This window comes from Microcaecilia unicolor, chromosome 8, assembly GCF_901765095.1.
Source record: "Microcaecilia unicolor chromosome 8, aMicUni1.1, whole genome shotgun sequence".
Taxonomy (NCBI): Eukaryota; Metazoa; Chordata; class Amphibia; order Gymnophiona; family Siphonopidae; genus Microcaecilia; species Microcaecilia unicolor.
In genome coordinates, this window is record NC_044038.1 from 177,100,646 (window position 1) to 177,116,678 (window position 16,033).

The following is a 16,033-nucleotide window of genomic DNA, read 5'->3' on the forward strand; positions in this document are numbered from 1 at the left end:
GCTTGCTGGATAATGTACCACAGTATGGTGTTGTGCATAGAGTGATTACTGTACTGTTTTGGCAATGTTCAATAAAGACTTCTATAAAATTAAAAAAAAAAAATAATTTGTCCCAGCAGTATAGGCATACGCCAAATCTGAAATTACTGCCAGGGGGGCATGCTAGCCTGGCCGTAGTCTTGTTTTGGCATGCGCTGCACACGTGTATAGCCTACTGCGCCTTTGTAAAAGGGACCCTAAACAACCAAGTTTTAATACATTTATGAAACTCAAGAAGATTATCAGTATTCCTAATGAATAAAGGAAGACGATTTCACAGAAATACCAAAGAACTAGAATAAGCAAGCTTACGAGTACACACAAGTTTAAAAGAATTCACAGAAGGAAGAAAGAAGTGTCTCTCACCTTGAGAACGCAAATTACAACAAGGTGCATACAAAGGTAGCTTCTTAAGCACATACTTTGGCACTATAATATTAAAAACTTTGAAAGCCAAAACCAACAATTTAAAATAGCACCGATTCTCAATAGACAACCAGGGCAGAGATAACAAAACTGGAGAAATATGAGAAACTTTTGAGGAGATAATTGCCGATATAGAATTTGCACTTACTGCCCAGTATTTTTGTGCCTAGAGCCAGATTCTATATATGGTGCCTAAAATAATCCATGTGGAACTAAGCGTATTCTATCAAATTTAGTTGCGGTATATAGAATATGCTTAGTTTATTTATTTATTTGTTACATTTGTATCCCACATTTTCCCACCTATTTGTAGGCTCAATGTGGCTTAAATAGTACCGGGGCGGCTTTTGCAGACTCCGGTGTAAACAAATACAAAGTGATGATTGTAGTAAGATAAAGTTCGTGTGGCACAGCCACATTAGGGAAGCATACAATGGAAGTGTTGTGTTATGTCCTTTGCGTATTTAGTATTAGTGTGTTGTAGAAATCGGCATTTATGTTGGGTTGGTAGGGTATGCCTTTTAAAACAGGTTAGTTTTTAGTGATTTAGGTGGTCGTACGTAGTTTTCAAGGTTTTTGGTAATGCGTTCCACAGTTGTGTGCTTATGTAGGAGAAATTGGATATGTAGGTAGATTTGTATTTGAGTCCTTTGCAGCTTGGGTAGTACAGATTTAGGTACGTTCGTGTTGAACCGGATGTGTTTCTAGTTGGTAGGTCGATCAGGTCTGTCTTGTATCCCGGGGCTTCGCCATAGATAATTTTGTGAACCATAGTGCAGATTTTGAAGGTCTTTGATTGGGAGCCAGTGTAATTTTTTGCGGAGGGGTTTTGCACTTTCAAATTGCGTTTTCCCGAAGATAAGCCTAGCTGCTGTGTTTTGAGAGGTCTGAAGTTTCTTTAATGTTTGTTCTTTGCATCCCGTGTAGATTCCATTGCAGTAGTCCACCTGGCTTAGTACCATTGATTGTATCAGGTTGCGAAATGTTTCCCTCGAGAAGAATTGTTTTATGTGTTTGAGTTTCCACATTGCGTGGAACATTTTCTTTGTTGTGGACGTCACTTGGCTCTCTAGTGTTAAGTTGCGGTCTATTGTGACCCCGAGGATTTTCAGGCTGTTTGAGATAGGGAGGGTGTAATCTGGGGTGTTGATAATTATGGGGTTGTCTGCGCTGTGTTGGGATGAGAGGATGAGACAGTGTGTTTTTTTCTTTATTGAGTTTTAGTTGAAATGCATTTGCCCAAGAGTCCATGATGCTCAAGCTGTTCTTGATTTCGTTGGTGATTTCTGTCAGTTTAGATTTGTAAGGAATGTATATTGTGACATCGTCTGCATAGATGAAGGGGTTAAGGCCTTGGTTGGATAAGGACTTGGCTAGTGGGGTCATCATTAGATTGAAGAGGATCGGTGATAGTGGAGATCCTTGTGGTACTCTGCAGTCTGCTTTCCACGGTGATGATATGATTGAGTTTAATTTTACTTGTTATGTTCTTGTGGTTAGGAAACCTTTGATCCAGTTAAGTATGTTTCCACCGATTCCGAACTTATCTAGTAATCTTATTAATATGTTATGGTTTGCAATTTAAGCACTGTTCTTTACAAAATACGCTTAACAATTTCCATGTATAAATTGTAATTATTGCCAATTAGTGCTCATTATTGCTTGTTAATTGAATAACGCAACAGTTAGTGCCAATAATTGGCTTTTTAACAAGCAATTATTGGCACTAATTGGAATCAATTAAGATGTAAGAACGTAAGTTTATGCACGTCTTGGAAAAGGGAGCATGGAAATGGGAGGATCATGGGTGGTTTTGGGTGGATCGTGGGCGTGAGTTTGGGCTAGATGGGCAATTCTAGAATTAGGGGATTCCGCACATAAACTTAGGCGAGGACATTTGCACCATGTTCTCGTTGTTGCAAATGGACATGCTTAAATTTACCCGCGACCCCTGGGACTTAAGCGCTATTCTATAAACCATGCCTAATGTTAGGCGTGGCTTATAGAATAGCACTTAAACATTTTTTTTGGCGCCAATTTTTTAGTCGTGATTTATAGAATTCATCCCTATATGCATAAATACCCTTATCTGGTGTAAGGTAGAAATCAACATATATTAATAACAACATCTACATAATAAAAAAATCCACTTATCAGGTACATCTGTAAGAGCCAACAAGTATCAGTCACTGACATCCCAGCACGGCCATGTTTTGAATAACTAGGTACAGATCAGCTGCTTGAGCTGTTTCCATTTGCTCATGCCTTCAGACTTTGGTACAGGAACAGCTAAGACGTTCAGACCATATCTTCTCTTGAAACTGGAAAAATGCTCATTAATCTGTCTGTAGCTTGGGCCCTGGCTTCCATTTTTCTCTGCCTTAATAATGGAGGCAATCCAGTTTAAAGCTGGAACTGAAGACTTTTTAATAAGGTTCTACATGACAGTATTTTTTTTCCAACCACTGCAAAATTAAGAGGATTTATTTATTTCACAAGATTTTTATTCTGCACTGTCTCCATCATTCTAGGCAGAGAATAATCCAACATACATAATTCCAATATCAAATGACCTATACTAAACAAAACTAAATTAAATTATGACACATTAAAACAGTAAAACTTAAAAAAAAAACACATGACCGGAGCTGCCAATACAAGGACTGATACTACTGATACTGTGCACCATACCAGACAATATTTAAGCCAGCTGGTAAGCTTGTTGAAATATGAACATCTTTAAGGGATGATGTATATGTTTCTCGATTTTTTGACGTTTGCCTCTAAGCTGTCCCACCTCCGGAACTAATCTTCAACTCATCTTTCCTTTGTGTAATGGCAAACTGTCGGCTTCCATGAACCACTACACAAGTCAATCACCAGCAAAGCGTTAACCTCATATCAGAACATCTTGATTTTTTTTCCTGGAGTTCAGGAAAGGCTAACGCACATGCCTATTCTGCAACATTAGATTGATGACCATGCCAGCTGACCTCCTGTGACCTAATTTATTTTTGTTAATTGAAAATGTACATATCCGTGCAAGGGACTCATGTCAGCTCTGCACTGCCTTGCCTAAGAGGAAAGAATCAATGGAGCAGTTAGGCTTGCGGTTTTCCCTGTGTGGAAAGGACCTAGCGCTGAAGACGGCATCAGCTTTCTGAAAGATAATTAAGAATTGCTCTCTAAACCTGGGGACTAAAAATGCATAATTCCAGGAAGGTGGGCCACAGGGACTGGCTCACTCTCTTCCTGGAAGGGTGACTTAGAAGTGGAATCTGGTACAAGACAAGTGGCTGCTTTATGGAAACAATAAATTGCCTTGCTGTCTGCAGGTTGAATTTGCAGGCTTTAAATGTATAACATCTTATTGTAGGTCAATGTACCCTGCTTGAAGATTGTTACTCTATAAATATTAGAATGCTTAGATGTTATTTTCCCCCATCTTCAGCAGGCAGAACTATAGGCAGCTATCACTATGTACAAGATACTTAGGACCCTGTTTACTAAGCCACATTATAGGCGCTAGCATTTTTAGTGTGCACTAAAAATTAGCATGTGCTAACGCTAGAGACGCCTATAGGAATATATGGGAGTCTCTAGCGTTTAGCATGCACTAAAAATACTAGTGTACTTCAGTAAACAGGGACTTTACAATATATGCCTGTCCTTAACCTTTTTGTTTGCATACTTCAAAGGGACAACACAATTCAAATCCCATGTCTCCTACTGATGTTCCCTGCGACTTTGGGCAAACCACATAACCCTCCATTACTTAAGGTACAACACAGATTATAAACCCTTTGGGATAAGGACGCACCTAATGTACTTGAATCTAACTCCCCTTCAGCTCGAGCCTGGAAAAACGAGCGATCAGATCTAAAAAAATCCAAATCTAAAATGGGAAACTCAGTTTTCTCTTACAGAGAAACAAGTAGGCACCATTTTTCAAGGTGCATTACATGAATTTTTAATTGCTGAAATTCAACTGTTCCCTGCAGTTGGAGGTGCTGCAATGTCACTTCTGCACTTTGACAGTCCTCACTCATTAACTGACTTGAAACACATCATTAACACCTGCAAAGAATGGTTCAGGGCTGGTTACTGACAATGAAAATTTGTTTTAGATGAGTCTTTTCTTCATTCCTAGGTTGAGGAACTATTAAACAGCTGAGGACGTGAATGAGATTGGCTATGAGATGAGAGGTGTTGCTTGGTTTTGATCTCTCTTGGCAGACTGGGACTGTCTCGGTTCTGTGAAGAAGCCTTTTTGGACTGAAGGATGAGAAGCAATTGACAAAAGTGTTAAACACAGCATCTGAGCAGGGAAGGGAGGTGAGACAGCCCAAGGGACTGAAAGACAAATGGAGTTGCGGCATTTTCCAAGAGGAAAGACAAAGAAAGATCATTTATGCTCATCTTTAGATAAGGGAGTGCCAAGATGGAATGCCAACAACATGGACAAAAGGACAATTGGGAAGAGACTGTTATGGCGTGGAGACAGCTTGGGGAGGGGGAGGAGTGAAAGGCCCTACAAACTGGAACATAAAAATCCTTCTACTTCTGTGTGCCGCCCTTTATCCACACATGATTGTTTTACTTAGAGGGGAATTTTGATAGAACGTCTAAATCTGAATTTGGACATTTTACACAAAACATCCACATTCTGAACAGGAAAGAAGGTCATTCTCAAAAAAAGAAAAACATCTTTTTTTTTCGAAAATACTACGTTTTGTTTTTTGGACGTTTTGTGATTTGGATGTTTTTGGGGGGGGGGGGGGGGGGGGGGGGCATTTTCGGAAATAAAAAACGTCCAAGTGCAAAACACAAAATCAAGCCATTGGGATGTAGGAGGAACCAGCATTTTTAGTAGACTGGTACCCCTGACATCCCAAGACAGCAATGGGGCACCCTAAAGGGCACTGCAGTGGACTTCATAAACTGCTCCCAGGTACACATCTGACCATTTCTCCCTTACCTTGTGTGCTGAGCCCCCCCCCCCCAAAACCCACTACCCCCAACTGTACACCACTATTATAGCCCTTACGGGTGAAGAGGGCACCTATATGTGGGTACAGTGGGTTTCTGGTGAGTTTTGGAGGGCTCACAGTTTCCTCCACAAGTGTAACAGGTAGGGGGAGGTAGGAGCCTGGGTTCACCTGTCTGAAGTGCACTGCACCTACTACTAAACTAGTCCAGGGACCTGCATACTGAGGCTGGCATAGAGGCTGGCAAGTAATGTTCTTAATCACACTTTTTGGGGGTGGGAGGGGGTTAGTAACCACTGGGGGAGTAAGGGGAGGTCATCCGGTAATTTGGGGCACCTTTTTGTGCCTTATTCTTAATAAAAACAGGTCTAGCTCAAAACATCTAAGTTTTAGTCCTGGACGTTTTTGTTTTGTTCCATTATAGTTGAAAAATGTCTAAGTCTTAGGAATGCTCAAGTTCCGCCTTGAAGACGCCCCTGTCACACCCCCTTGAGATTTAGACATACTTCTGACGGACTTCAGAGAGAAACATCTAAAAAGAGGTTTCAAAAATACTGATTTGGACGTTTTTGTGAGATAAACATCCAAATGCAGACTTATGTCACTTTTTGGACGTTTTTCTCTTTTGAAAATGAGCCCCTTAGTGTAATAATTCAATAAGGTGAAATCATAATAAAACAAACACAGTGAAAATAATTTGTTTATCAATAGGCATCTATGTACATCCTGGACCCACTAATCCATAGGGTTATAATATCTTCCAGTGGTCTTTGATTTGACTCTATGGATTAGCGGGTCCAGGATGTATATGGATGCCTATTGATAAACAAATTTTTTCACTGTGTTTGTTTTATCACGATTTCACCTTATTGAGTTATTACACTAAGTAAAAAAAAAATGTAGGGCTTAATTTAGAGAGCATTTCATGATGTACAGAGCTTTCAAGTGAGCCGCACTTATGGCCTGACTCGATGAAATTGATGCTCGGCTGTAGGTACAGCCTATACTGAATTCGCTTTTGGGCCCTTTATTAGGAGACATTAAAATATATATTTTTTGCAATTTTTCTTTAGGCATTTGATACTTGTTCTTGCTTTTTGGGACTGACTTTCTGTGTGGTGATTTTTAGATGCCTCTCCCTTGGGATTCCAGTTAGTAGTTATTGATGTGAATCCCAGCACTTTTTCTAAAATGACCCCCTCCTACCATTCTGATGGCGATTACACCTATCCTTGGTGGGACTTTAGATTTAGGGTGAGGGATGTCCAGGGGTAGGGGATAGGATACTATAGAGGAAGAGACTTTTGAATGTTCAGAATTGAGGAACTACACGCTTTAGTAAAAGGGCCCCATAGTGTAATGTTTTACTGCATTAATAAATGATTTCAGCCTGCCCTGTGTCTTCATGCAACCATTTCTTTTGTCCTTATTTTTCATATCTTCTCATGTCTACCAGACCGTAAGGCACAGTTACCTGGAAGATGTTCCTCTTGCCGGCTGCCATCCATGGCAACTGAAAGCTGTGGCAGATGAGCCTCCACTAATAGCTCAGGCTCTGCCGTCACATCTGCTACCTGGAAGTGTTCCAAACTGATGTCAGTCCCTGACTGATGGCAAATCTGATTTATAGAAAAGAAAGCTCCTTGGCTTTGCACTGCAACCAGAGCCAGAACTATGGCCCAATATGTTAGAGACTGACCTGTCCGTGTGGCCACTCCAGGACTGGAACTGGGTGTTTCAATGCCTGGGGTACACCCTTGCCCACTCCTCCTAGTCCTGTTTAAAGTGAAAATATGCAAGGGGGTATCTGAGAGTGAGTTCCATGCTGCTTGCCCTAGGCACTGAATGTGGCTCGGTTGATGACTCACTTTTCAGATAGTAGAAGAAGGCTTATGACGTCATTGTGTCTGTGTGTGTTCGCAATGTGCATCCGTGCCATTGTGTATTGTTTCAGTTTACTGTGCACAAAATATTTTGGTGATCACAACAAAAGAGCGTGCACTGATATATTCTACTGTACGCTATGGAAGCAATCATATAACTGGGGGCAGGGGCAGTGGAACAACCATTTGGTGGAAGGAGTCACACAAAGCAAACTTTAGCTCACCCCAAGTTCTCTAGTTGCTGATGACGTTTTGGGCAAAATAATGGTGGGGCCCTGACTCCTGTGGCCTGCCCCATTACACTACCTATGACGCGGCATCTACAATTAGCTGGTTGGAACTAAGACACTTGGGGCCCTGTTTACAAAGGCGCGCTTGGGATTGTTAGTGTGTGCTAAGAATATTGTAGGCACCTACACAGTTAGCATGCACTAACAAACGCTAGTACACTTTTGTAATCTGGGCCCTTGGTAAGAGCCTATTCTATAAAGACACAAGGCATATACTTTCCTTTATAGAAGCTAGCTTGGTGTGTTAGTGACCTACATAAGTACATAAGTGATGCCATAATTGGACAGACCGAAGATCCATCAAGCCCAGTATCCTCTTTCCAACAGTGGCCAATCCAGGTCACAAGTACCTGACAAGATCCCAGAACAGTACAATACATTTTATGCTGCTTAACCTAAAAATACTGTAAAAAAATTAGGCGTTCTACTTATTAAGTTCTCAAAACTCAGCAAACATATGCAAAAATAAAAAGTAGAGAAGTGAGTGTCACCCAGTACTATACAAATTGAATCTTGGGGATGTCTCATATGTTATCATTTGGCTGTATGTATGACAAAGTGCTCTTGTCTGTCAGCCATAACAGTCTTTAATCATTGACTACCCCCTCCATCCAGATTTGGTGAAAATATATATTAGTATGGAAAGTACTTAGGGCACACACTTATGAAACAGTAGGAAGGTATCTATTTAGACTACCACTGTTTGATTATCAGAATAACTTATCTTGTGCGTCTTATGTATATATTGAGGAGCATCCAGGAACCTTCGCTAACCTAAAAATAAGCAGTGGATTCTCCCAAGTCCATTCTTTCTTCCTCAAAATGTACAACCTGTTCCTCTGATCCCATTCCCACCCACCTTCTTAATGCCATCTCTCCTGCTCTTATTCCTTTTATCTGTCACATTCTCAACCTCTCACTTTTCACTGCGACTGTCCCTGCTGCCTTTAAACATGCTGTGGTCACACCTCTCCTTAAGAAGCCTTCACTCGACCCTACTTGTCCCTCTAATTACCGACCCATCTCCCTCCTTCCTTTTCTCTCCAAATTACTTGAGCGTGCTGTTCACCGCCACTGCCTTGATTTTCTCTCCTCACATGCTATTCTTGACCCACTACAATCTGGTTTTCGCCCTCTCCACTCAACCGAAACTGTGCTTACTAAAGTCTCCAATGACCTATTACTGGCTAAATCCAGAGGTCAATATTCCATCCTCATTCTTCTTGATCTTTCCGCTGCTTTTGACACTGTCGATCACAGCATACTTCTCGATACCCTGACCTCACTTGGATTCCAGGGCTCTGTCCTTTCCTGGTTCTCTTCCTACCTCTCCCTCCGCACCTTTAGTGTTCACTCTGGTGGATCCTCTTCTACTTCTATCCCTCTGCCTGTCGGCGTACCTCAGGGTTCTGTTCTTGGTCCCCTCCTCTTTTCTATCTACACTTCTTTCCTTGGTTCATTAATCTCATCCCATGGCTTTTCCTACCATCTCTATGCTGATGACTCCCAAATCTACCTTTCTACCCCTGATATCTCACCTTGCATCCAAACCAAAGTTTCAGCGTGCTTGTCTGACATTGCTGTCTGGATGTCTCAACGCCACCTGAAATTAAATATGACCAAAACCGAGCTTCTCATTTCCCCCCCCAAACCCACCTCCCCGCTCCCCCCGTTTTCTATTTCTGTTGATGGCTCTCTCATTCTCCCTGTCTCCTCAGCTTGAAACCTTGGGGTCATCTTTGACTCTTCTCTCTCCTTCTCTGCTCATATCCAGCAGATTGCCAAGACCTGTCGTTTCTTTCTTTACAACATCCGTAAAATCCGCCCCTTTCTTTCTGAGCACTCTACCAAAACCCTCATCCACACCCTTGTCACCTCTCGTTTAGACTACTGCAATCTGCTTCTTGCTGGCCTCCCACTTAGTCACCTCTCCCCTCTCCAGTCAGTTCAAAACTCTGCTGCCCGTCTCGTCTTCCGCCAGGGTCGCTTTACTCATACTACCCCCCTCCCTATCCGTTTTCGCATCCTGTTCAAACTTCTTCTACTAACCTATAAATGTACTCACTCTGCTGCTCCCCAGTATCTCTCCACACTCGTCCTTCCCTACACCCCTTCCCGTGCACTCCGCTCCATGGATAAATCCTTCTTATCTGTTCCCTTCTCCACTACTGCCAACTCCAGACTTCGCGCCTTCTGTCTCACTGCACCCTACGCCTGGAATAAACTTCCTGAGCCCCTACGTCTTGCCCCATCCTTGGCCACCTTTAAATCTAGACTGAAAGCCCACCTCTTTAACATTGCTTTTGACTCGTAACCACTTGTAACCACTCGCCTCCACCTACCCTCCTCTCTTCCTTCCCGTTCACATTAATTGATTTGATTTGCTTACTTTATTTATTTTTTGTCTATTAGATTGTAAGCTCTTTGAGCAGGGACTGTCTTTCTTCTATGTTTGTGCAGCGCTGCGTACGCCTTGTAGTGCTATAGAAATGCTAAATAGTAGTAGTAGTAGTAGTAGAATACGTGGTTGCATGTTTGGACGCTGAAACTTATATGCTTACATGCAATATTCAGCCCTTAACCGCATAACCTGAGCTGCATCAGTGCCAAATCTACCTTTGGAAAGATCACGTTAGCCGGTTTTGGCTCAGCCACCACCGCAAATATTCAGCAGCAACTAACACTGGCTTATTTAGTTTTAGGAGCAACTTCTTGCATTAAATCTAAAAAGAAAACAAGTATGCAAAAGTCCCTCGCTGTTGCTTTGGTTATTTTTAAAAAGCCAAAATCATTGCACAGAGTCAGGTTTAATGTCCCAGGCATGAATTTGTGGCTTGGGCCTCTCTCTGTTTCTCTCTAGATTTTAAAGTTCATTCCAGGACATGTGCTCTGAAGCCAGTCCTCAGGACACAATTAGTATGCATGAGATAGGGTTGTATTCAAGGGAGGTAGGCCATGCAGAGCTGATACCATAATATGCTAAGGCTGTGCCAAGGGTGGCCTGGAGCTCTGCAGCTGAATTAATATAAAGTCTCCACTCCACTGCACCAATGATACTATTTATTTATTTTAAAATTTGTATATTTCGTATAATTCACAGTTCTAAGTGGATAACAAGATAAACATTCACAATTCATAAAAAATTCATTATAAACAACACAACGCAAAATAAAAAGACAAGTAGTGGCCTTCCATACATTTAACTGCCAAAGGTCAACTTAAATATTCAGTCCCTAAGGACTAAACATTCCACCAAATGCCTTTCGATACAAATCTGTTTTCAATTATTTGCACAGCATAAGTGAATTGGCTTTAGTGAATTCCATAACTTAGGATCGGAAAATCAAGAAACAGAGAGCCATTCAGGGTCAGCCCCTGGTTGGAAAAACTAATTAACTTCCTCTTCCTAAAACAACTAGAATAAGACTACAGGGGGGGGATGTGAGTTACCGTTAAGACAGGTTGTTTAACCATTAACTGATGATATTTTGGCACAGGTCCAATTTCCTATAATATAGCATGACTTGTGGTAAAGAAATAAAAACATTTTAACAGTAGCTCACATTGATTATTCTACCCCCCCCCCCCATGACCTTAAATGAGTTCTCCTGGACTTGTCCCTCGATTCCAAACCTTTGATAATTCCACCCCCTGCCTCCATGACCTCAAATGAATTCTCCTGGACTTGTTCTGTGACTCCAAACCTTTTATAATTCCACCCCCCCCCCCCCCCCCCACCCATGACCTTAAATGAATTCTCCTGGACTTGTCTTGTGATTCCAAACCTTTTATAATTCCACCCCCCACCCATGACCTTAAATGAATTCTCCTGGACTTGTCCCATGACTCCAAACCTTTTATAATTCCACCCCCCCCCCCCCCCCACCCATGACCTTAAATGAATTCTCCTGGACTTGTCTTGTGATTCCAAACCTTTTATAATTACACCACACACCCCCACCCCATGACATTAAATGAATTCCCCTGGACTTGTCCCGTGACTCCAAACCTTTGATAATTACACCCCGTCCCCATGACCTTTAATGAATTTTCCTGGACTTGTCTTGTGATTCCAAACCTTTTATAATTACACCCCACCCTCCCTCCCAATGACCTTAAATGAATTCTCCTGGACTTGTCCCGTGATTTCAAACCTTTGGATTCTTGGCTTTCCTGTATCCTGATCTCCATCTCTCTGGACAGATTTCTTGGCATCTGATGACCTGGTCTGGCCCTGGCTATGTTTACAGCCTCTGGATTCAGTTTGCTCTGCATGATGCTAATGCCTTATTATTATCAGATGAATCTATTCTTAGGGCCTGTTATTTTGGCCGTTTTCAGCCCGGCGATAAAATGTTTCCACCAGGTCACCAACATAAGCATTGTAACTGAAGCGGTGCTAACCTGGGCTCTTGGTTACTGATATTTACAAATACAAAAACTTAGGGGTCCTTTTACTAAGGTGCACCGAAAAATGGCCTGGACTGGTGTAGACGCGTGTACTGGACACTCGCAGGTCCATTTTTCAGCGTGCCTGCAAAAAAGGCCTTTTTTTTAAACCTGAAAATGGATGTGTGGGAAAATAAAAATTGGCACATGTCCATTTTGGGTCTGAGGCTTTACCGCTAGCCACTGACCTAGCGGTAAAGTCTCACGCGTTAACCGGGCGGTAATGGTTTACACACGTACAATGCTGATTACTGCCCAGTTAGCGCTGCACACCGGAAAATTTCCGGCACGCTTAGTGGACGCATGTAAAAAATGACATTACCTCCTGGGCCACGCGGAGTTCAAAATTGACGCACGTATGCACCTACATGGCTTAGTAAAAGGGCTCTTTAGACTGTGAACTCACTACAGACAGAGAAAGTACCAGAGAAACCCCTTTGGCTGTCCACAGAAAGGCAGAATATCAGATCCATAACCCTTTACCCTTTATTTGGCCTCATTGGCTAACTACATTTAAACCAGCAGAGAGAGATATTGAGGTTCCCTTTGTCACTGAAAGCACCTCAAGACAAATCAATCACTATTCAGACGTGCACAAGGACAGAACAGCAGATGAACTGCATGGAAAGAAGTGACACCGAGCACACAGATTTAAAACCTACTTTACAGACAGGTATTTCCATGTGTCACTTACAATTATGCCAATAAAAACAAATACAAAGTAAAATACTACAGACCAAGGGGGAATCACAAAACATACAGTACACTTCAAAACTTCTTACCGGTAATGCAGTTCAGTTTCATAGAGAGAAAAAGCATTCTATTTATAAAAAGCACGCACAATTCTTTTTAATGTATAGAAGACAGTATCATACAAAAGCCAACCTGTAATCATCTAACCTCTGAAAAATTTGCATTGAGATCAAAAACCTTCTCTTAAAAAACAATTCAATGGTTTAATCAAGAAAGAATACACCCATAAGCACAGCACATAAGCAGAAAACAATTTTCTTAACATGAATTCTTTAACAGTAAGGACACAGTGATTCATATCTCTATAATACGGCATTGATGGGGAGTGAAGATCCCCATTTCCCTGAAATGTTATAATCCTAGGACATGCAAAACATTTATTTTCTATTTGCTTTATACTTTGATTTCGGGGAAGGGGGAGTAGGGACCTCATTTCTTGACAGATGTATCATAAATTCTGTTCCTATTAAATTCACTTTTACATGAATCTAGCTAGTCTCCCATGGCCCAGGCCTACCCGTAAATCCCTCCCACTGATCAAGCAGTCTATCCATTCTGCCCATTCACTCCAGCTAGTAAGCTCTACAGTCCTCTCACTCCCTCCAGCACTGAGGATCTCTAAGGAAGAGGAAGGGAAGGTAGGGTTAGTAATTGGTATGGATAGATATTGTCTCTCTTTTTCTTTTCATTGTCCTGGTTTCACGGCTTGTCTATCTTTTAGTCCCCCTTCTATATAATTTTGGAATTAGTTGTTTTCAATGTGCTAATTTCTTGTATTCTACCTGTGCTTCCATCATTTCTTTCTTTTCATGTGCTAATTGGATGCTGCTCGACAATGTAATGTAATGTAATAACAACAAAAAAAAAAAAGAATAGAATGACTATTTCCTCTGTTTCAGGCTTACCCGCAAGGTTGTGATTGTGCATGGGTCTCGCAGTCTGCCGTCTTCATCTTTCAGATTGTAGCCCTCGGGTCTCTTGTCTCTTTCACTGACTTTCCAGAGTTTCACGGTTTTATCTAAGCAGGAAAAGGAGATCAACCCCCACCCCAAGCATATTAATGACACTCTTTGATACAAAAGAAATGATCATAAGAAACGTCTTGCATGTAATATTTCTGCCTATGGGAAGCATCCTTAGTTCATATGACACCATGTATTTCTGAAGTAATTCCAGTACATAGCATTTTATTTTCAAATCTATTTGGTACAAATGATTTTCATTCACTGTTAGTAAAATTGCAATAAAATGCTGCATTAAAAAAGTCATTTTTTGATCTCTTGCTGGCATATCAACTGTCATCCCAAATGGTGAGATAATGTCCTTGTTAATCAAAAACTATTTAAAAACTCAATTAAGAGAACATTACAGCATGTAATTAATCTTTATTCAGTTTCAATGATCTTCCCCCCTCCAAGTGTGTTTAAATAAGTCTAGGAATTTTATTAGATTGATCAGTGAAGTGGTTTCTTATTGCCAGGTAAGCTGGTTAGGGTAGGGGAAATTATGCCCTCGCTTTACTGAAGCAATTACAGTGCAATTTATCATAATGGGTAATTCAGCCACACTCAGATCTCTCATCTTTAATAGAATTGCAAGTTGCTCAGCTATGGATGGCATCAGTGCATCCCTTCTTATAACACACAGGATGGTTCTAAAGGTATTAATGAAAGAAATGTATCAACAATCTGATGCAGAATTTTGCTGTACCTGTCCTAGAAGAGGGCAGGGGAGCTGGGATTTTGTCATGGCAAATTTGGAATAAAGAGACGGCAAGGATGGAGGTAGGAGCAGGGTGTTCAGTAGAATCATGGAAGTCACAGATGGAGACTAATTACTGGCCTGTAAAGATTGTTCACTCAGGGGCCCTTTTACTAAGATGTGTAGATGCCTGCGTGCGTCCAACGCATGTTAAATTGGAACTACTGCCTGGCTACCACGTGCCCTGGATGGTAATTCTATGTTTGACATGCGTCCAAAACATGCGGTGGAAACTTTTCTACCGCATGGCGCTGGCCGTTTTCAAGTCCAAACTTAAAGCCCACCTCTTTACCAATGCTTTTGCCTCCTAAACAATACTCACTTGCCCTGTCCTTTATCCTCACCTATTTTTTCCCTTACCCTTAATTGTTCTGTCTGTTTGCCTGTCTTATCTAGAGCAGGGACTGTCTTTTTGTGTCTGGTGTACAGTGCTGTGTATTCCTTGTAGCGCTATAGAAATGATAAATAGTAGTAGTAGTATATGCGCTGACGATTACCACCCGGTTAATCGTGAGACCTTACTGCTAAGTCAATGGCTAGGGTAATGTCACAGGCTGAAAATGGAAGCTCTCTGGTTTTAATCTTGCTGCAAGTCCATTTTCACCCCCCCCCCCCCAAATGAAAGGTCTTTTTTGTAGGAATGCTGAAAAAACACACGTACACTAGCGCAGGCCTTAATAAAAGAGCCCCTAGGTGACATACTGTCATGTGCCTTAGTTTTTAGCTGGACGGAGTTGTCTACAGCTTCCAGGAATCTGTGGCTGAATTATTTTTTTGAAAATAAGGCTTACCCACCACATGGGGTTCAGCTGGTGATAGTCTCTTGATAAGAAGTAGCTAACATATCCATGGTGTGCTGAGTTGAAAGGTGTTTCTCCTAACTTCCAAAAGGATGGCTTCCAAACTCGTCCTTAGGATATCCACAATAAATAAGATATACTTCTACATACTAACTCTGCTTTATGTAAATATAGCTCATACACATTCTTGATGGTATCTGGGTTTGCAAATTCAGAATGGATATCTGGAACAGTGACTGTCTGGGGGTCCTTGAGGTCAGGATTGGGAACCACTGCTCGGAAAGGGTTGCCATTCTCTGAAGTTAGTTTTCCTATATGGTTACACCAGATAAATCCCCTCTCCCCCTTTTAGGGACAATTTTCCTAATTTCGCATCACTATCAAAAATGATGTCAGCTAAAGGAGCTGTGATTGGCTGACAGAAACTCAGAGGGACTTAATGGAAAGGGAAGGACATCTAAACAACTGATTCATGTGGTGCAGTGCTTAGAGCACTGGCCTGGGAATCAGAAGGTGGCTGGTTCAAATGTCCCTTTTACTATTTTTTAATTTGGACGTCCCCAACTGCACTTGCATGTTTTTTTTTTCTTCCGATTTTTGCTCTCTGCATGGGTCCGGGCAGCACCAACTAAACAAAATTTGCT

General features: G+C 41.5%; 1 protein-coding gene across 2 annotated transcripts in view; it reads right to left on the minus strand.

Moving 5' to 3' along the window:
• PPP2R2B (protein phosphatase 2 regulatory subunit Bbeta) overlaps positions 1-16,033 on the minus strand; it is a 239,102-nt gene that overhangs the window by 49,003 nt on the left and 174,066 nt on the right. For both annotated transcript variants that reach the window (XM_030212897.1, XM_030212896.1), the window contains exon 4: positions 13,734-13,846. In XM_030212897.1, coding sequence (XP_030068757.1) covers positions 13,734-13,846 — 113 coding nt within the window. The remainder of the gene's footprint in view (positions 1-13,733; positions 13,847-16,033) is intronic.